The 21,606-nt window shown below is 39.4% G+C and overlaps 1 protein-coding gene across 5 annotated transcripts in view; it reads left to right on the forward strand.

The window, feature by feature from the left end:
• ABCC8 (ATP binding cassette subfamily C member 8) overlaps positions 1-17,081 on the forward strand; it is an 81,152-nt gene extending 64,071 nt beyond the window's left edge. For 2 of the 5 annotated variants that reach the window (XM_030038905.2, XM_030038906.2), the window contains exons 29-39: positions 448-540; positions 4,737-4,839; positions 6,270-6,383; positions 7,019-7,139; positions 7,301-7,431; positions 8,143-8,221; positions 9,110-9,218; positions 10,790-10,893; positions 11,786-11,919; positions 13,291-13,353; positions 16,450-17,081. In XM_030038905.2, coding sequence (XP_029894765.1) covers positions 448-540; positions 4,737-4,839; positions 6,270-6,383; positions 7,019-7,139; positions 7,301-7,431; positions 8,143-8,221; positions 9,110-9,218; positions 10,790-10,893; positions 11,786-11,919; positions 13,291-13,353; positions 16,450-16,587 — 1,189 coding nt within the window. In that variant the 3' untranslated portion in view covers positions 16,588-17,081. Of the gene's footprint in view, positions 1-447; positions 541-4,736; positions 4,840-6,269; positions 6,384-6,439; positions 6,489-7,018; positions 7,140-7,300; positions 7,432-8,142; positions 8,222-9,109; positions 9,221-10,789; positions 10,894-11,785; positions 11,920-13,290; positions 13,354-16,449 lie in introns of those variants that run through there. The other 3 variants (XM_030038907.2, XR_003926897.1, XM_030038908.1) reach the window with 3 other exon arrangements.
• The last annotated feature ends 4,525 nt before the right edge of the window (positions 17,082-21,606 follow it).

Consider the following 21,606-nt stretch of genomic DNA (forward strand, 5'->3'; position numbering starts at 1 on the left):
TTTACTCTACTGAGTGTATGAGCTATACTGTTCGCTGAGTGAGAAGTTGTGCTGTCATCTGCGGATGGAGAGGGGGGAGAGAGGAGGTTGCATATCGCCTTCTGCTTAACTTGAACTCTTATTTGCAGTGTCTGAAGCCAGAATGGTGTTTAAATGAATAAACAATTTATTATAAGAAATAGGAGTATAGGAGAAACAAAGGAAGGCAGTGAAGGGAAAAGACCCATTTGAACTCCAGCACTGTTAGTATTCAAATCTTAAAAGAAAAACCCTCCTGGGTTCTTCGTTCCCTGCTCAGAGACATGCAGCACTGCCTTGCAATCTATCTGAACCTTACATATATAATTATTGTGATTATATTCCCCTTCACTCCCTGGGCCTGTTTCAAGAGAATAACTGCACAACAAAACTGGCATTTTACAGAATTCTTTTCCTAACCCTTTCCAGGGACCTGCAGCAGCTGGATGACAGCACTCAGCTACCATTACTCTCCCATTTTTCAGAGACTGTCGAAGGTCTTACCACCATCCGAGCCTTCAGGTATAGTTTTTTAAGAAACATACATTACCTCGCTTTTGAATATCTATCTCTGATTCTGTTCTGCAATTGTGCAGTTGTAAGTAATGGTTATTTGGATCACCTGGAAAATCCAGAGTCCCCAAAACACTTGTAAGGGGGAACTCCAAAACATTGAAGAACTTTAAGCATTTTGCATGTGAAGGAGTTACTGTAGAAAAACAAGCTAATGTGTGTCAGCTGCCCCGCGGTAACTTTTCATACACTTGCACACAGCGTGAAAAAAAACTTGGGGGCAAATGTGATTTAAGAAGCTAAATTAGCTTGCAATTACTGCAGCATGCGGTGTGGCAGACTATGCGCTTGGACAGTTTCCATGGAACAACTAATATGCACTAACTTGTTATGCCAGAGTAATTTGTGTATGAGTTGATGTCCTGGTAAGATAAACTGTGCATGCTAGTGACTTCAGAGGATACAATAGCACCCTAAATTATTTTCAGATTGCTAGCTGAAAATGTGGTTGTTCATACTGACCTTGAAAATACAAAAGCTGGAGGCGAAGTCTTTGATTGCCTGTTTTGATTCATTTTTCTGTCCACATTAGCTCACAGGAGCAGCCCAGGAATACCTGATAACATGCCTGGGTTGTGCATCTGTGTCGTGGTTTAACCCCAGCCAGCAACTAAGCACCACACAGCCGCTCACTCACTGCCCCCCCACCCAGTGGGATGGGGGAGAAAATCGGTAAAAGAAGTAAAACTCGTGGGTTGGGATAAGAATGGTTTAATAGAACAGAAAAGAAGAAACTAATAATGATAATGATAACACTAATAAAATGACAACAGGAATAATAAAAGGATTGGAATGTACAAATGATGCGCAGTGCAATTGCTCACCACCCGCCGATCGACAGACACCCAGTTAGTCCCCGAGCGGCGATCCCCTGCCCCCACTCCCCCCAGTTTATATACTGGATGTGATGTCCCATGGTATGGAATACCCCGTTGGCCAGTTTGGGTCAGCTGTCCTGGCTGTGTCCTGTGCCAACTTCTTGTCCCCCTCCAGCTTTCTCACTGGCTGGGCTTGAGAAGCTGAAAAATCCTTGACTTTAGACTAAACACTACTTAGCAACAACTGCAAACATCAGCTTTATCAACATTCTTCTCATACTGAACTCAAAACATAGCACCGTACCAGCTACTAGGAAGACAGTTAACTCTATCCAGCTGAAACCGGGACAATCTGTGTTACAAAAACGGCAGTCACACTGATACTAGTAGAGGTGCCAATAAAGCTACTGCTGAGCTTACCAGCTGCTTTCCCTACACTAGTGCTATTCTTGTCTTTTCCCAGTTGACTCAAATGCAGTCAACTGTCTTCCACACCCATCTCATCTAGATGTCTACACATTTTGTTGGTTAATTATTACTGTTACCATTCTATCTTTGAAACAGTAGTGCTTATTCCTCCTAACCTATAATTTTAATTTTATAATAGAGGTAATGCACAAACTTAACTTTTCTTAAACTATTCTAAATAGGATATAGATAGCTTAATGAAAGAACAACCAATTTAAGAGTTTGTTTCTTTTTGACTGAAGATATCTTCCTGAGGGGTGGTAGAACAGCATAGTATTTTCCATTATTAATTACTATTATTGGATATTTAATTCATTAAGTGCCAAGAGTGTTCTTTAGTTTGTAGCTATGTCGATGTTCAGTTTTAAAGAAATTCAATTTCTCTTTTAATTGTTGCTTTTCTCATTTATCCATATATTCTTCTGCTTCATCAACAGGAACTTTAGAGTATTATGGCTGTATGTTTTCAGGTGTTGATGCAATAAATAATATTCAATGCTATTTAGCTAATATTTTCAACCTTTTGGAGCATTCCCTCTTGATTCTTCCTGTCACCTTGAAATGAATTCCTCTGTTAAAAGAATTGTTTGGTGCCTCCTTTTTCTTAAATCCTGCAGTAACTGATGTGTTTCTGACCCAAACAGCCATGTGCATTCAGTAAGTTCTGTATTCCATCTGCCTGCCAGCGTCCCGCATCAGCTGGTAACCTAGCTATTTTTAGGACTGTGTAGCTTTTCAGCTGCCTAACATGTTAGCAGCAGTGGAGTTCAGACTTGCTAGCTTGAGCATCCCTAAAAATAACACTAATTCAGGAATCCAGTCATTAAGTTAGGAGGTGCCAGTTATTCGTGGAGTGTCCTTACCCTTGGTAACGCTCTGTCCTGCACTTACTCAGAATGCATAAGGAAAGAAATGTAAAAAAAAAAAAAAAAAAAAAAAAAAAAAAATTCCAGGGGGAGATCAGAAAGACAGCTACTGCTGCAGCTATAAATACACCTTCAGCAGATGCCCTGGCCTGATTTATACTTTGCTATCTGGCACCTCAGATAGTGTTGGTGCTAAACAATCGATAAAATGTAAATGTGAAGGCTTCTGCAATGACTGATCTGTATTCTGAGAGGCCTGGTAATCTGGGGCCACTTTCTGATATTTCTGCAGTACTCCACCAACAGTGGTAACTTTGTCTGAATCCCTGTTCCACGTGCATATGCATGACTGACTCATGATGCGTACCTCATCTTCTGAGGCTTATCTGCATCACGTAATACCTCATGGTATAGAGATATGAAAGTTAAATGTGACTGAATTGGTTCCAGAAGCAGTACAGCCATCTCTGTATGGTAGGGCACTGAGGGCAATTCATCCTGAGAAAGGCAGGGCTAACTAGCTCTCACTGTGTGACACTAATGCTCGCTTTTGGGAACAGCCGCTCCAGGCTAGGCAAACACGCTTGGAGCCAGCCCAGGCCGTTCTCCATTGCACACAGCAGACATGTCTCTTATGTCTTGGCACGTTGGCTAAGTTGTGAACCGCTAAATTATTTCCACAAAGTGGCACTTATTTCTTATCCTCAGAAGCATAAATGATTTATGTAAAGTCGTAACTTTATTATACTGTAATTGGAAGAAGGATTAAGATACTCTGCAGTGAACAAATTTGAAAGCTTCTCTAAGCTATGTACTTCACACTTAAACAAAACATTGTCATATCTTTCTCTCATATCAGTATAAGGAGAGCTGAGTTTATAAACAAGTAGTGCTTGTTGCACAATAATAGCTAAGGATATAAATAGGGCAAAGTTTTATAGGGGGAGATTAGCAAGTTTGTTGAACTTGCTAATGTAATAAAGGTGGGGAAAAAGGCAAGCTTTGGGTGCTTAAACTAGATCTTCAGGCCTTCAAGCTTCTATTACTACCCTGGAAAAAGCTTTTGTGCCAGAATTCTCCTTTATTATTAGACATAATTATTGATACACTTTATTATTAACACATCACATTAATTTACACCTATGCAAATAAATATGCCCACCTAAAAGGCATGACTGACTGACTTGCAAGCTTGCCAAGACCCCAGTCTAAATAGGTGTAACAGGGAATCATCTTCCATATCTGCTGATTTCAAGGCAGAATTCATTGATGCAGCTATTCTGATGGGTGGGTGCAGATTCACTATCATAAACTGTAAACAGACCTATTTGCCATTAATCTTATTTTGTGTTCTGTGGCTAATTCATGGGGGAGGGAGGGGACATGACACATTTCTTTCCAGTCTGTAACTTTTTGTTGCACCATGTGCTTCAACTTCTGTTTTCCAAAGCACTCCATTTGTTTAGTGATAAGGACAAACATGGTTGTCTAACACTGGAGCTACCATGACTGGCTGTACTTTGAATTTATACTTCATAAATGGTTACAATTTCTAGGCGCTGCAGTAACATAAATTTTAAAACTTCAGCTTATATGATTGAGAAGAGGAACTGTGTTCTGATGCATTAATACTTCTTTTCACAAGTACATGTATGTGTTCTCTCATACATTTTTAATGTTTTTAGTTTCAGATTTGTCTTTCTTAGCTACCGTGTAATAAAATACATTTAGAAAATGCCCAGTGTGATCCAGAAGTCGCATATAGTGTTTCATCAATGCAATAACATCCATTTACTCCTGAAGATGTTTTACAAATACAGTTTGCATGTGTCTAATACAAGTCTACAGAAGATGTCACTCTGAATTATTGATAGGCTGATTTAGATGCTGTGTCAAGCTGTCCATGACCATATACCCCCAGAAATTAAATTTTATTTTTCATTTTTTCCAAGACCCCAAGGCCTGACTGACCCCTTTTTTTTTTTTTTTTAAGGTATGAAGCCAAATTTCGACAAAAACTTCTTGAATACACAGACTCCAACAACATTGCTTCCCTTTTCCTTACAGCTGCCAATCGCTGGCTGGAAGTCCGCATGGCAAGTACATTATTTTTGTGTATGCACAGTGAATTTATTCTACTTCATTCCAAGCAATCTGATGAGGCATCCAACAGTTATCCAGCCTCATCTGGGTTTCGAAGCTATACCTTTACCCTTTATATCTCTATCTCTCTAATGAACATGTGCCCAACCCATCCTGGAAACTGAATGGAGTATGAATTTTCCCCATAGCCTGCAGCTGTTTCTCCAAGACAAGAATAGTTTTTATAGGTCACATTGACTCTTCTGTGTGCGAAGAGTGATCAGAGCTGGTTAAGCTGTGCCGCCAGCCAGAATGCCTTTATGGGACTGTGTTAGTCAGCGTTAGCAGGCCTTTGCTTTGTGGCTCCCCAGGAATGTTTCAACATCTTGAAAGCTCTCTGTATAAGTAGAAGGACACAGACAGGTTTATGCTTATTTTGGGTCATCTGAAGAATGCCAAAGATACTCAGGTGCCTGTTTCCTTAGAGTGCTCAGTAAAGTGGCCTGGCATGAGAAATTATTTATTAAAAATAATTCCTTGAGAAGCAAATCAAGGAATTTTATGTTGTGGATGGTGATATTTGTATCAGACTGTTAGATACAGGTGTAGTACTGCTGTTATGGTAACATGGGGTCCTTTTATATGTGCTAAGTGTACCTCATATTTCATGTCACACTCTATACCTCCATTTTGGACTCCATTTTAGTTGGTACCTTTTGCTACTGAAATTTAGATATTGAGTACGACTTAAATAAAATGTTATTACCCTTTTATATGTTCAGTCCTAGACCACCTGAAGTCCCTAATTCTGATCAATGCCTGTATCACTAAACAGTACAAACATAGACAAGTGACAATTTTCCTCCTATGTGGTTCATTTTCTAGTCTGTTACATAATTTTAACAAAGACTTGTCTGTGGGAAGTCAAATCACTAATGATTTAAATTAAAGCAGCAAAAGCCCATCATGGGTGGACACAATCCAACTAACAGATACACACTGTGCAAGAACAGCTTGTTTGAACAAATGTGGATGGTAGCCATTCAGCAGCAATAGCAGTGCCTCCCAGCAGTTCATCATCAGCCACGGAGAGGATCTGCTCGCAGATGGGATCACATGAGCATTTCCCTCCTGCCCCAGGTAACATCAGCTGCACAGTTTCAGCCACCTCCATTACATGCTTAAAATATCTGTATTGACTTCTCCAGAAGAAGATTAGTAGTGTTGGTACAACTCCTTCTGTGTACAACAGCCTTTCCAAACGGCACAGCCACACTAAAGGCAATGAGAATGGGTTCCTAGGCAGGGTGTGTATGGAGTTACATGGTGTTTTCTGCCTGTATTTCAAACTGTGCAATGGGTTTGTTATTTGGTATGCAAAGTTATGAGAACGTTTTAATCATTCGTAGACTTACAGTGATGGAGCTTATTCATATTCCTTCAGGAGTACATTGGAGCATGTGTGGTACTCATAGCAGCTGTCACTTCTATTACCAGTTGCCTGTATAGTAAACTCTCTTCAGGACTTGTAGGCTTGGGACTAACCTATGCTCTTATGGTAAGAATCTCAGGACCCTTTCTGTCTCTCCCAAACATATTTTTGTAATTCTTCAGGGCACAAAGGTGAACAGGAAGATCGAAGGTGTCTGTACATCTATAGTGGGTACTGTAATGTCACTGAAACCATGTGTTAACTTCAGTTCACGTTCAGTGGTTGACATATTTGAGTGTATGCTTTCTTCAGTTGTTAAATAAAATATTTATTGTAGTATTAGTTCAAATATGTCAACAAAACATGGCCAAGGTGCATCATATCTTTTTATATTGTTTTCCATTGTGAAGAATTTTTTTTCAGTGCATCAATTGTAATTATGCCCTGGTACATCATTCTAGACTGTCAAACCTTAAGTTACCAATATGATGTCTTTTCACCTGTCTTTACTGTTCCCCTCCCTCTTTCCTGTTGGTGTAGATCAGATTTCCATAGTACCAAAATATCTGTGCACTGCAGCTAGGAAATTTAACCTTTAGTTATTGTTATCACCCTGTTGATGGGTACTGTACAGTTCATTCACAACTTCAGCTTATGAAGGCTGAACAAGCGGTACTGTGGAGGAATATAAACTGCATGCTGGTCAAATGATGCAAACTACTAAAAATCTGGAATTTAGCAGTGTATTTGCTTTACATCAGGTGTCTAACTATCTGAATTGGATGGTTCGTAACCTGGCTGACATGGAGATCCAGCTGGGTGCAGTGAAAAGAATCAATGGCCTTCTCAAAACAGAAGCTGAAAATTACGAAGGGCTCCTTTGTAAGTGCAGTTTTGTGCAGCATGCAGAAAGAGCTTGCTGAAATTTTAATGATTTTTGCAGTGTATTACCATGAAAAGATGTAGTAAATCACTTAATGAGCTGATGAATTTATTATGAGAGATTGGTTGCTTGGTTTTTTTCCCCTGTGCTCTTGGTACAGCTTCCTCACAGATTCCCCAGAACTGGCCAGACAGAGGGGAGATCCAAATCCAGAACCTCAGTGTCCGATATGACAGCAACTTAAAGCCAGTGCTAAAGCATGTCAATGCCCACATCTCTCCAGGACAAAAGGTAAAGAACTGCAGTGATTCTGAGAAGCTTTTTAGACTAGCACATCATAGAAATCAGAGTTGAAAAAATACACAGTATGTTTTGATGACTGAATTACAGAATTTTTGCTTTAAAAGAACATAGTACACTGTAAAGGAGTCTATGGGTTTCTTAGTTGGGTGTGTTTAGGTATATGTTATAGTGAGAAGTTAGAACTACACACCACTTCTCAGTATCCCAGTGCCCTGCTGTCAGCATACAGTGCCAAAAGAAGTGACAGTGACCCTTTACTGTTAGACCTACTTTCCATCATTCCCATGTGGCTCCCTTGCCTTTATTCCCATTTCTCTTCTGCTTCATCGCGTCTCTTTTTTTCTCTGTTGGTTTTCTCCTCTTTAGTTCTGTTTGCCTGTGTCCTTCCTGCTACACAAGGCCACCTCAGGATCTGAAGTTTTGCCTGCAGCACTGGCTAGCCCTCCTTCTGTTCCTCTGTGTCACTCTCCTATTTTTCCTGTATATAGGACTGGCCTTGGTTTATCCCTAAATGCTCAGACCCCTAAAGACAAAGAGCAAACTTAGGGACTCTGTTATGGCCAGTTCAAGTTTGACTGAACTGTCAGGAGGACATGAGGATCACGTGGATTGGAAAAGCTCTGTCCACTCATCTTAAGTTCAAATATGGACATTATCCACTTCTGCTCACCTGATGTTCATCTACTTTCTGTGACACAGATTGGAATCTGCGGCCGAACAGGCAGTGGAAAATCCTCCTTCTCTCTTGCATTTTTCAGAATGGTTGACACTTTTGAAGGTAAGATTACACTTTTTCGTATCGGTTAAGCTTAGCTCCTGAAGGTGCTTTGGTAGTCCTTCCTGAACAGCAGCAGCTTTGAAGTGTGATTTTTGAATCTGCAGGACATACTCTCTGGCCTCGTTTAAATACGATATCATCTGTTACCTAACAGCTGTGCCATTGATAAGCTGGATCAATAAAAATCCTACTTGACAGAAGGAAAACTCCTTTTGTGCTGTTAAATCACAACAGTAGGAGCAAACTATAAAAGGGGAAGGAAGGTGTTCAAGTACAACGATGGATCCACGCACAAGGCACAGATAGGACCCACGGGCCCAGAAAACTCAGCAACTGGGGATTACCTTTTGGCCTGCTGCCCTGTTTGTTTTTCTTGCCATGTTTCCTGCTATGTGTGCCACGTCCACATACCTCATGAGTGTCTTCCTGTGCATCTCAAAAAATTTTAGCCTCCGTTTTCCAGCCACATTGCCCACAGGACCTTTATGCAGAGCCAGACAGTTGTACTTGGAGATAAAATTTCACAGTGCTCAATAATAATTTGGCTTTCTGAAATGCTTGTTCCCCCTGGTAACTAGTCCCTGGTTGAAGTAACCTCTTGCCTTGCTGTTTGATAGATGTTTAGAATGGTCAAGCAGATAAGTAGACTGTCTAATCATTCATAAAATACTACAGGTACACTTCGTATTCTTCCCAGCTGAGACTTAGTCTCAAGACAATTGTGCTTGTTGCTTAACCAAAACTTGTTTCATTAATGAATAAGGGGATATGCCATTCAAGGCCTGTTCCTGCTGTACTGTATTGTAAGCTGAAAGTAAGCCATGTCTTTGCCGGCAGCTGTGAGGCATGATAAACAGTCTAGCAGACTATCCATTTTCTTTTGAATAGGAAGGATTATCATTGATGGTATAGATATTGCTAAGCTCCCCTTACAGACGTTGAGATCCAGGCTGTCAATCATTCTCCAAGATCCTATTTTATTCAGCGGAACAATCCGGTAAGCATTAGGCACCAACAATAAAAACCATATAATGACTTATAAGCCGTTATGTATTGTAATTATACCATATAATGACTTTTACAGAATTGCTGATAGCAAACTGTTCAATTGCAGTATCCTCAGTTGGAGTAGGGAGGATCACTGCCTTCTGTCCTTTTTACCCACCCTTGCCAGACTGCACCTTCCCAGTGCCTGAGCCTCGTCAATACACTGTGGGCAGAAGGCATCCCATACCTGGGAAGTAGGGAAAGTCACTACTTCTCCAGGATCGAGTAATCAGTTTAGCTCACTGATCAAATACCTATAACCACCAGCACTTCTTGAAACCTTTCTCCTACATCTGTTTTCATCTGTCTGCTTTAAAAAATGAGATGGAAAAAATGCAGACTAAAACATTTATGTAGAAAAAGAGGAAGCAATAGACAATATGAGAAGTACTGGGGGAAGTCTGGGGTATTTTATCCTGGAGCCTCTATCCGTGTTGCTCTTCTAGTCTTTGCGAAGTTCTTTGATCTGAGAATAAACACCTTGTTTCTTCCCCTGCCCCCACTCTTTCTCTGAGAGGATGATGCAACAGAAACAGTGGCAGAAAGTACCACAGTTTCAAACATATGTCCTTCCTTATGTCTGTGGCATTTACTTTAGAAAGGAACAGTACAATCCTCAGTGCAGAGTTACATCACCTGCAGTTACAGTTTCTACATAAAAGTCAAAGCTCACTGAAAATAATACAGGCTTCTGTGGTTTGCTGACTCCACACTAATACAGATCCCAAGATTATCTCCTGAACTTGCCTGAATAGAGCATGATTGAATCGTGTCAGAAGATGAGGTGACTGTATACCTTTGTTTTATTAATTAACCTATTAAAAAATTTATTTAGGCCAGCATCAGTCATTGACAGCACATACAGTAGGAGTAAAAAGTAAAAATAAAGTGTTATGCACCATTGAATCTTTTATTTCTGATTATCATTCTGTATATTAATATGATAATGAGATTCACATTTGTTGCTATCATTTGTGGGCTACAGCAAGCTAAAATAACATTCATCTGTTCATAAATCCAAGATTTGTTCGGTTGTAGTGAAGACTTGCATTTCATAATTCAGTATGAAGCTTGATTGTTCTGTTTAGCATTTCTATAGCAAAGAGACATTGGATTTAAAAGGAGGGATGGTAGAATTTTGGCCTTTGTTAAAAATGAATGTTAATTTAAACTGATTATATTCACAGCTTTTTTTCTTCAGAGCTTTTTCTAGTAAAACATGAGAATTTCTTTATTCAGAACAAAATAAATTCTAAAACCACAAAGGTATCTGCAAAACAGAAAGCTTTTCCTGTTCTGTGCAACTGAGAGAGTCAAATTTTGTTCTTAATCACATTGGTATAAATGTTGACTACGTCTGCAAAATTCAGTGCATCTATACCAATGATAGATCACAATCAAGCCCAGATCTTTAGCATACGATTCTGATTATTTGCATGTTCATTTCTAAGCACACTAAAAGAAGAAATACGTTGCAGAAGTTTATATTGACTGATATTCTTGAATTACACATAACTGTAGGTTTAACTTGGACCCTGAGAAGAAGTGCACTGACAGCATGCTGTGGGAAGCATTGGAAATAGCACAGCTCAAGCATGTGGTGAAAGCGCTCCCTGGGGGCCTAGGTAATAAGACTTCCTTCTTGAGAAGATTGCTTCCAGTGTTCACAACATTCCTGTTTCACACTTACTATTTATTAAAAAGGTAGTTGCTGAAGAAAAAGCTTTTTAGGTTTATGGAAGGTGACAAAAAGTGCTTGCCTGCAGGCAAAGGTCCTATATCCATATAACTCCCTTACCAACTGCACCTGTGGGGCAGAATCCTTTTCTATTCAAATCAATGGTAAAATTATTATTTTATCTCAGTATGTCTTCGTTATGAAGCATTGAGGTTTACGGGTCTTGTGAATTCAAATAAGGTATCAAGTCAGGTGTTATCTAGAATATGTTCTTTTGTATTTTCCAATACTTGTGTCCAGGGAGGAAGATTTGAGAAGCTTAAAGGTGTGAAGCATTTGGCCATGAAAAAAAAACAAAACCAAAAACAAACCTTAAAAATGGTAACTTATACAGTCTTAGGGTAAAGAAATGGCTGATGCCACTTTGACGGGGGGATGCAGTGTCCTAGACTGCACGTGTTCCAGAGCAACTTGGTCTTAAACTTTCTTAGCTACTTTGATGTCTAATAGATATGAAGAATATCACAGAATCATAGAATCATTTAGGTTGGAAAAGACCTTCAAGATCATTGAGTCCAACCATTAACCAAGCCCACTAAACCAAGTCCTGAAGTACCCTGTCCACTCATGAGACAGAAGTACTTGTTGTTTTGAACAGTGGAAATAAACAGGAAAAATAGGGTCACCAGCAGCTGTAGACCTAGGAAATGTTACTTTGAAAGTCTTTATGCTCTAAGTAAGACATAATTTTCCAAACATATGCTTTACTCTGATCTGACCCTCTCATACACACACACAGGCAGACACCATAAATACTGTTTTTGCTATATCATTTCCAGATGCTATAGTCACAGAAGGGGGTGAAAACTTTAGCCAGGGCCAAAGACAGCTGTTCTGCCTAGCAAGGGCTTTTGTGCGGAAGACGAGCATCTTCATCATGGATGAAGCCACAGCATCTATTGACATGGCAACAGTGAGTTTGGAGTGTTTCTGATTTCTGGTTTTCCTTGAGGGGGACACAACCACTAATATGCAAAGAAAAATGTGGAAAGCAATTCTATCTGCTCTCTAATATGCTCACACCATATTTAATGCAGATGTGTTCACAAGTCCAGGTAGTTGTGAGTCATTGCTGCCTAATCTAAAGAGCTTTTAAATTGTTTTACTAGGGGTTTAATAGTTATTCCAGCATTGCTTGCAGTAGGAAAATGAAGCATGTTATTTTAATGGGCAGTTTGATTTCCTAAAGTAAGTAAAGCTTTGGAAGGTCAGCTGGGATGATCAGTGAAGGGTAAATTGGCAAGCAGATTTCCACAGCACAATGGACAGCACAAGTCAGGAGCTTTAGAAGGCTTGAAAGTAGAGTCAAGGAAATAAACAGAGACATAGAAAAGACATACCAGGTTATTGCATGAATTGCCTGAAATTGCTAGACAGAGGTTAGACCACACGATAATAGGGTACTGACTGGATTTTAGCCAAATAGAACAGTATATTCTTAGGATTTTTTTTCCTCTGTTATGTTGTTATGAGAATTGTTTCAGTCTTCGTGGTTATTCTATGAGTAAAGAATATAATTGCAGGGTTTGTTATAACAGCTATAATTTTTAGTTAGGTAAAATGTTAATGTGTTGGGTGTCAGTAAGGTTGGGAATTAGACTGTACGCAGCCCAGTTAAAAGACATTTTGAATTTTGATGCACTGAGGTTATAGTTCCTCCCTGAAGATATATATCTAAAGAACAGATAATAACAAATAAAGGTATCTGTGCTAGTGACATTTCTGGGCAGAGTTTGGTACACAACAACATGTTTCCTAAATAGCAAAGGATGAGTACTTGTTGAGTGAGAACTATGTACGTTAAGACTATCTTAAATATCATCTCCGCTGTTAACTGTGCCAGGTACAGCACACTCCCTTGCTTATCCCTGCCACCCCTTGGTGTTAGATGTCCCCATTGTGCTGGGACATTCCTGGGCTTGCAGCAGGGTGAAGAATGCATCGCAGGGGTGCCAGCATGCAGGCAGCCTGGCAGGACCCTGAATTGATCTTTGATTTCCTCACTGTAAAACTGAGGTCAGGATAGCAGGGGTTTGGGGGCCAGAGCACAGCTCTTGTGTGCACTGAAGCCCAGAGGCAGTGGGGGTGGCAGGATCGAGCAGGGCTATCTAACTGGAGACCAGGCTCTGACTTAGTTCTGACATGTAGTTGATTTTTTATTTCTGTAATGAAGGATCAATAGAAGCATGTAATAATCAGTGGTTACTTAAGCCTTCTTAGTGTCTGTCTGTCTATCATGTAACTTCTGTTGTTTGAAAAGCAACAAATGTTTTTCTTTTCACAGGAGAACATACTCCAGAAGGTAGTCATGACTGCATTTGCTGACCGTACTGTAGTTACAATAGCAGTAAGTACAGTCCCTGCTGCCGTTCTAATGCAAACAAGAATCAGAAATGCCACATTAGTCAATTCTTGTCAATGTTAATAAATGTGTTAATTTGGCCATTAATCTTTTTTTTAAAGTGGTGTTTAAGTGCAAACTTTCTTTTCCATTTTAAACTACTTTCTTATTTAAATACATAACAACAGTTTCTTAAATGTGTTGCGTGATGCTAAGTCTGCCTGTAAAGACATGTAATCTAAGTATGCAGTCTATTTTCTGTTATCCATTTTAGGCTAATTTAAAATATAATATGACTTTGACTACTGTGAAATCTAACAATATGTTTCATCAAGCTACAATAATTTAACTAAGGACAAGTAAAATTGTGTAATAGTTCTGCCACTGGATAAAGCAATTATGTTTCAGAATTTGAACAAATAAATGAGAATCTTACTAACTTTTAAAAACAAACATTCCTTCCTTGTTGACAGTGATGGAATTTAAGTTTGCGTATTCTTGAAGTGATTATACAAAGATCTCAAGTATCTGTAAGAAAATTGTTTATGAAAGAGATTTGACCTGAATCAAAGCAGTTGGCTCAACAGATATGTCAGAAGCAGTACATACCTTTCAGTCCTCTATTTTCTAAAAATACATATAATTCAGGGAGGTGAAATAAAGTCATTATGCTTCTTAAAATTTATAAATTAAATACAACTCAAGACATCTATGCTCAGGAATCGTACAGCATCTTTTTATTTTCACCTAGCAAATGTGTAATAGAAAAACCTGATTTATCTTATGGTATCCATTCAGTGTGTCATTATAAAAAAAGCAAAGGAATTGTAAACATGAAATTTCCTGATTTCTCTGAATGAAAATTGAGTTGCACTGCATTTTGCATTTATGTATCTTTTTCAGTTTGTTTGGGGATAGGCTGAGAAAGTTTATTAGTCTTTCATTCTTTTAGTGAGTTTTAAATTGCACAGTTCAAACAAACAGCATTTTAGAATAAACTTACTTTGACTGTTTTTACTTCCAAATGTAAATGTGGTTTACAGCAGGTGGGTTTGCATTCAAAATGCTCTGTAGTAGAAACAATGTGGGGGCTTGGGGGGCTTTTGGGTAGTGGTTTGGTTTTTTGTTTGGTGTTTTGTTGTTTGGTTTTGATTTGGTTTTGGGTAGGGGTGGTTGGTTAGGTTTTGGTTTTTTTCAGAGAAAGCCATATATTCCTAATTTGTGCTTAGGAAGATAGGAATAGTACAGTACTGTGTCTATATTATCTATGTTACTTTACCAGCATGGCAGCACTGATTGTGTTATACTGAAAGAGATTAGACAACAAGGGCAGCAAGTACAACTGGAGTGTGATATTTCAGTCCCCTTCCCCTGCCTGGGGACTGGATAAATGTCACAGAAGGACTGTAGCAGAGATGAGATTTGTAGATACCATCAGTGATTATTTTATGGAACATCTGGCTAGCAAGCCACAGAAGGAAATACAAGAGTTGTTTTGGTTCTGAGAGTGCCCCGGATCTGATTAGGAACCTTATGGGTGAAGAGCGATTGTGTAACAGGGACCACAGTATGCTGAGATTAAATATCCCTGCAGGAGTAATGCAGACCCAAAAAATCCAATGCAGTTACACTCAACTTTAAAAAGTGGAATTCTGCAAAAATGAGGAGGCTTGCTAAAAACAAAACCCAAAAATAAATGAGGGGAAAAACAAAGCTGAAAGAGGAAACAAAGAAAATTGAATCTGACAGGGATCAATGGAAATTACTGAAGGATTTTATTCAGAAATCCCAGAGCCAATGCATGCTATTTATTTGGAAAGGCTTGAGGAAGGATGAAAGAAGCTGGTATGACTAAACAAATAGAAAAGGCTATTAGAAACAAGAAGGCATTCTTGTAAAAGCTGAACTCAAAGCCAAATAAAGAAAACAGAAATGATCATAAGTTCTGGCATGTTACATGTGAAAATGCAGTAAGGCAGGCAAAAAAAAAAAAAAAAAAAAAAAAAAGAGAGCAGCTTCTGGAAGCCATCAAAACTGAATTCATGAATCCATGAACCCCTGAAACACACTGGGAGCAAAAGTCTGTCAGTCATAGGGCCATTTGATGATCGATACATGGAAGGAATGCTCAGAAAAGATAACGGCATTGCAGAAAAGCTAAATTAATTCTTTTCAGTATTCACTGTGGAAAGAACTGGGGAGGTTTCTTCCTAATAAAATAATCATATGTTAGGGCTTACTAGGAAAAGGGTAGACAGCAAAAAAGAAAACATCATACCACTATATAAGTCCATAGTTCACCCATACTTTGAATATTGTATGTAGTTCTAGTCTCCTCATCCCCATAATGACACACTGCAACTGAAAAATTTTGAGAAGCACAAGGATGATCGGAGGCATGGAACTGCTCTTTATGGGGAGCAGCTGTGTAGACTAGGCCTCTTCTGCCTGGAAAAAACATGTCATAAGGACACGTGAGAGAGGTCTGCAAAATCATGAGGCAAGGGGGAAGAGGCATCAGATGAAGCTCTGAGCAGCGAGGCCCAGAGCATACAAAAAGGGATACTTGTTTATGCAGTGGGGGGCAGGCCTGCAAAAATCTTTTCCAGAGGATGTGGATGCAAAATGTTTATGAAAGCTCAAGAGAAGACGTGGTCAAGGTCTCAGAAGAGAGATCTCTTCAGTTTTACAAATAGACAAACCACACCAAGCTCAGGAACCCCCCTGATGTAGACGTGGTCTAGGACTGGGAGAGCAGTCGCATGCAGTACCATGCTCGCCTGCCCTGTTCCCACTCTTCCTGGCTACCTTCTTGTGGCAACGCATGGTGGCAGGACTGCGGGCTAGGGACATCGTAGTCTGAACTCACATGACTCTTCATACTCAAGTACCTATGTGCAATTTAGATACTTGAATATCCATGTGGTTCTTGGTCTGTATATTTATCTGCAGTATTTGCACAGTAAATTAGGATGAAAAGTAGAATAAGTAGCCTTAATCAACCTTCAACTTGTCAGGAAAATTAATTTCTGGAAGTCTGTCTTATCTTGGAATATATTTGAAAAGTACACTGAACTGGCATTTTGGTTATTTGTTTTTCAGCACCGCGTGCACACAATCCTCAATGCAGATTTGGTTATTGTAATGAAGAGAGGAGTTATTTTGGAATATGACAAGCCTGAAGTTCTGCTAGAACAAGAAGATAGTGTCTTTGCTTCTTTTGTACAAGCAGATAAGTAATAAAAATAAATGAAGCATTTAAAAGTACCATTGTATTATTTTCTAAAAATGTAAAATACCTGTAAATAAATATTATTTCATAATAAATTGAGGTTTTCCTTTTTTAATAAAATGAGCCATTTTTCTCCATCTGAAGCATTAATGAATTATCCATCTATTTTCCTTTTTTGTATACTACTACTCTTCTTTTTATTTGCTACCAAAGAATCATGAAATATAGTTGGAAAAAACTACATGGGTGAAATATGACAGGATACATCAACAACAACAAACACAGCCAGCATGGAGTTTTTATGTAACTCTTAAACCTCTCCTGTTGTTTTATTAACATGTTACTTTTTATGTGTCATAGCCCTACTGTAGATAATGCTCATGACTAAACAAATGCGGAAGGAAAAATTATATACCAAAGGTATTTCTCAAAAGCTTGTATCTCTTTTAAGCATATGACTCTGTAAAGCTTTAATATCTAAATATAAAATCTATGAAACTTTTTTTTAATATTGTGGTTTATTGATAGTGCCTGTGTCTCTTGACGTACTCTTGAAATTAATCACAAGCTGATCCCTTTAGCCTTTCTTAGGCTGCCTCACCTCTACCCCCATTGAATCATATTATACTGATCCTAAATGGGATTGAGCCAGACTCCCTCCCACACTCTGAGGAAGCTAAGAGAAGGCAGGTTGTGATAAAGCATCAGTGCTTAATGCACACTGTTTCCAGACCAATACAGATGTACCAATTCATCTGGAAATTATTGCTCCAAATCTGGTAAATAAATAGTATTAAACCTTTCACTGTAGCTCAGAGCCATGAGAGCTTGACCCATTGTCTCCTAGTTTCACATATTTCGCCCACTGTCATGCTGTTTCTAGATTCACTGTGATCTTTACCAATACATTATGTATACTTATTGAGGTAACTTGTAACCACTGAAATTATCCTAATTTGGCTGGACAACTGCTTATCCCTGCCATATCAGTTCATTGTGACAATTGTTCCAGGACTTATTAATTGTTAAGGGGTTAAAATGTCAATGACTCAATGGAAGGCTGCAATGAATTTTTCACTGTTATTCTTTTTATAGCAACTTTGGCTTTACATTCATTTTTGTACTCTTCCCCTTTCTGAAGAATTCCTAGCACTTGGGAAAACTCCTTTCTCTTTTTTAATCTCTTTTGGCCTGCTCAATTAATTTGGAAACTGTTTTTTAAAGACTATTTTCTAGAAAAAGACATCTCGGTGTTCTCATAGGACTCGGGATGTTTTTAATGTATTACTTCTTTTCTAGCACTGCAGCAGAGAGTAAGGAAAACTGAAGAACTGTTGTTCCTGTTTAAGTAGTGTTACCAGTTCCACAGCGGAGTATTTGCAGCATCTGCCTGCTATTACTTGTGCAATACCTAAGGGTGTTAAACTGGAGCCAGAGAACATAAAACCAACAGGAGAGTGTAGTATGAACAATGGTCAAAGTGGGGAGGTAGAATACAGTTGCGCAGATGAAATGCATGAGCTCTCTCATTGCCTACTACAGATGAAGGGAGAAAACAGGCAGTTGGGAGATACCACCTCCTCCTCCTCCAGGGAATCATTTTCCTGGAGAGCTTCAAAGAAAAAATGGCTGCAGAACTATTGATGTGTCTTCACCATGGGATACCAGGCATCTACTAGGGCTGAGAGAGATGAAATGGAAGACAGATGAGTATCCTTCCAGGGTAGCAGAAGGGCACAGAGAGCGCAGAGCAGTTTTCTACTCTAGCTACTGTGTGTGCCGTCTCCTAGCTGCCCAGCCCTGGTCTAAGGCAGCATCTCATCCTGTAAAGGCAAAAGACAAAGAGCAGTGATGTTTTCATATGCTTTTAATAAAGTGCCTGGGCTTTGACACTGCAATATGGACTAGCTCCTTTTCCACAAGGTTCTGACAACCTTACCTGGAAAGGAATGCAAGGGAGTGAAGGACACAGCATACCACTAAGATGACTGTATTACATCTTGCAGTATTAAGAACTCCAAGTACAAGTGTCATACATTTCCATTGTAAATGGGGCTTATATTTCACAAAGCAGCATTGCAGGAGAGTAGGGTGAGTTGGTTCATATCCAGCAATTATAGATCTTTTTAATGGTACCACACTGCTGGATAAATATGTGTGAACTGGGAGGCCTCTTAGCTGCCATGTGGACAGAATACACTTCACATTTCCTCAGCCCATTTATCTAGTCTTGTTTATATGGGGCTAAGTCCCAGGGATTTTCTGCCCCCTAACTCCAAAGGGGGTAGAGTCTCAACAGTGACCAGAAGCAGTATCCAAGAAAATTATTTTATGGTGGGAGGCTCACTGCCGTTATCCAAGTCATTAAACCTGTTGCCTGAAGATAGGCAGTCCAGAACTCACTACTGAATCAGGCTCACAAATTATTTTGCATGGCAATGAAGCATTGCTGAGCAAAGTGCTGTACTCAAATGGGTGCGAGACAGCCCCAGAGCACCATGTGGAGCTGCTGAGGGGAACTGCCATGTCCAGACTTTCATTTCTCCTCTGGGATGGGACTCAGCTCAGTCCCAAAGGTGTTAGTGGGATAGGCTACCCATGGAGATGCAACCAGGGTTTGTTTTATTTTGTTTGCTTTCTATAAATGCCCCCATTATACAAAAAGCTTTATAGCATTTATGCCCTTGTCTTAGTGTGGCCATTTCATCCTGTCCTACTTATTTCTAAAGGAGTGCTGTTTCCTTGGGAGGCCAGGAAGCACAGCATGCCTGCAACATTAGCCCTCTTCCCAGCTCTGCTCATGCATATTGCTTATGCAATGCCCTGTGGCTTTGCATAACCAACTCCCATCTCTTTTGTTCTGTCTACCCAGTTGTACAGCAAGGTGATTTGTGAGGCTTAATTCATGTTAGGCTAACATTGTGCAGCCTTTGAAAGAAAGGTCTGCTTCTAAAGACAGAGTAATACCATGGTGCCAACTACATTTTAATTTAACAGTTACAGTAATATCTTCTTTGATAGCCATTAAAATTAGGATAAATTGGGGCGGGGGGGGAAGTTTTGAAATGTAAAGCCTCTTGCGGGTGGAAAAAACTTACTCCTCATGATTCAATACTGCAGACTGGGATTGTTTGTTCCTGTGAGCCCAATTTGTTCAGCAGCTTTTAACACAACTATGTTGGCTCACTCAGGAGATCTGTCACTTGTTTCTTTTAAGTATCTGTCACTTGATCCACAAAGACAGGACTTCTTTTTATTCTGCTCTAGAAATTCTTCAGCAGAAGCCACTTGCTTTGCTGTCCCATCTCAGCCAATATGTGCTCAGAGGTGAAGGAAAAGAAGTGGCAAATGACAGTCCCAGTAAAGAACAGAAGTGCAAACAAGGAAATACCCTTCTAGCTTCAACACCCCTTGCTGAAGTAGGCTCCATGTGTCATTCCTAGCACCAGACTATGAAGCAATTTACCTTTCCCTTTAAAACACTCCTCCCTGACACAGGTTTTTTTTTCATTCTACGTTCATGTAGTTACCGCCCTCTGGAGAAAAAGGTACAGAATAAGACAACTATTAGAAAAGAGTAAGGAAAAATGGCACAAAAGACATGACTGCCTCTTGAATACCTACTTCCATCTCTGTACAAGAGTGTGAAATGTTACCAGTGAGTACTGCATGGTGTTATAGGGCCTCTTTATGCTCACTTCAAAATGCTGGAAGTAACTGTGAGCTGCCACCAGCTGGAGAACCACACCTTTGACAAGTAAAAGTCTTCAAATTACTTCCTCCATGTGGGTTTTTAAAAAATGTTTAGAGAGAAAAGTATAAAAAATAAAATATTTTTTAAGTTAAATTGTATATATAAATCATGTATTTAACAAAGTAAAAGTGTAGGTGCAGGTGACATTTTCACAGCAAGCACACAAAAAATGTCCAGCAAAGTGATACAGAGAAAGGGGAAATACCTTTGGCTAAGCTCAGTGGCCTGGCAGCCAGGTGCCAGGGCACCTTGTTGTTATTTTAGTTTTATTTATCAAAGCAGCAAGAAAGACTACCCAGAACAAGAGAAAGCATGGAGTATTGGGAAACTGACCCCTCCAAAAGGAATGGATGTGTCCAAGCACATGCAACTATTCATACATAAAAAATAGAAATAGTCTACCGTAATAATAATCATTTAATTACAAGACTTATAATGACTGCTCAGAGTGATTACTTAAAAACAGTATTCTGAAATCCCTAGGTGGGCCACTGTAAGTAGCTGTAGGTGGTGAAAGTTAATTTCAACCCCAACCAGCTGGCTCCCAGCTAGCAACTGGGCAATTGCCTTGCCCAGGGAATCAATGCCAATAACGGCTTGCAGTGTGTACCAAAGCACTTAGAGCCAAAACTGAAGGGAAAGTCCATGGACACATACAATTAGAAAAATATAATCATAAATCCACTAGCACTAAAGAAAAAACTCTTATCCAGAATATCCTAGGATGCTTTAGCAACTCTACAATGTTGGTGTCTAAACTGAAATAGAAACAAAATATTTAGATCGGAGTAAGTAAACACATGAATGAGAATATTTGCTGTTTCAACAGTGGAGCAGTCACACTAGAGTATTTTTAAATAATGCATCTTTTCACAAAGATACATCCTCATACGAATGCACATGTATGTATTTATACACACAGAGACATACTGCCACACACAAGTTCTAGCTTCCTGTCTCCTTTTGTTGCCTCTTCTGGTATTTTTGATGTCTCTCTGGAAGTTCATGTCACTGTGGGTTAACCATGTGCAGCCAGATCATTCTCTTGCAACTCTTACGGCTATTTGGACAGCATTTTCCTGAACAGTCACAGCTCACATCATTTCATGAGCTCCTTCTTTCAGAAAAATCCTTCCTTAGTCAAGGCTAAATAAGCACATTTTGTAAGCGGGATCGAGCCCCTTTAGTTCCAGGTCTCTGTTTAACCATTACATCCTTGGACTGGGCCTCTTCAGGCAAATTTCCTACCACTGTCTGCCCGATTCATTAGATA

Source organism: Aquila chrysaetos, chromosome 16, assembly GCF_900496995.4.
Source record: "Aquila chrysaetos chrysaetos chromosome 16, bAquChr1.4, whole genome shotgun sequence".
In the NCBI taxonomy this organism is placed as follows: domain Eukaryota; kingdom Metazoa; phylum Chordata; class Aves; order Accipitriformes; family Accipitridae; genus Aquila; species Aquila chrysaetos.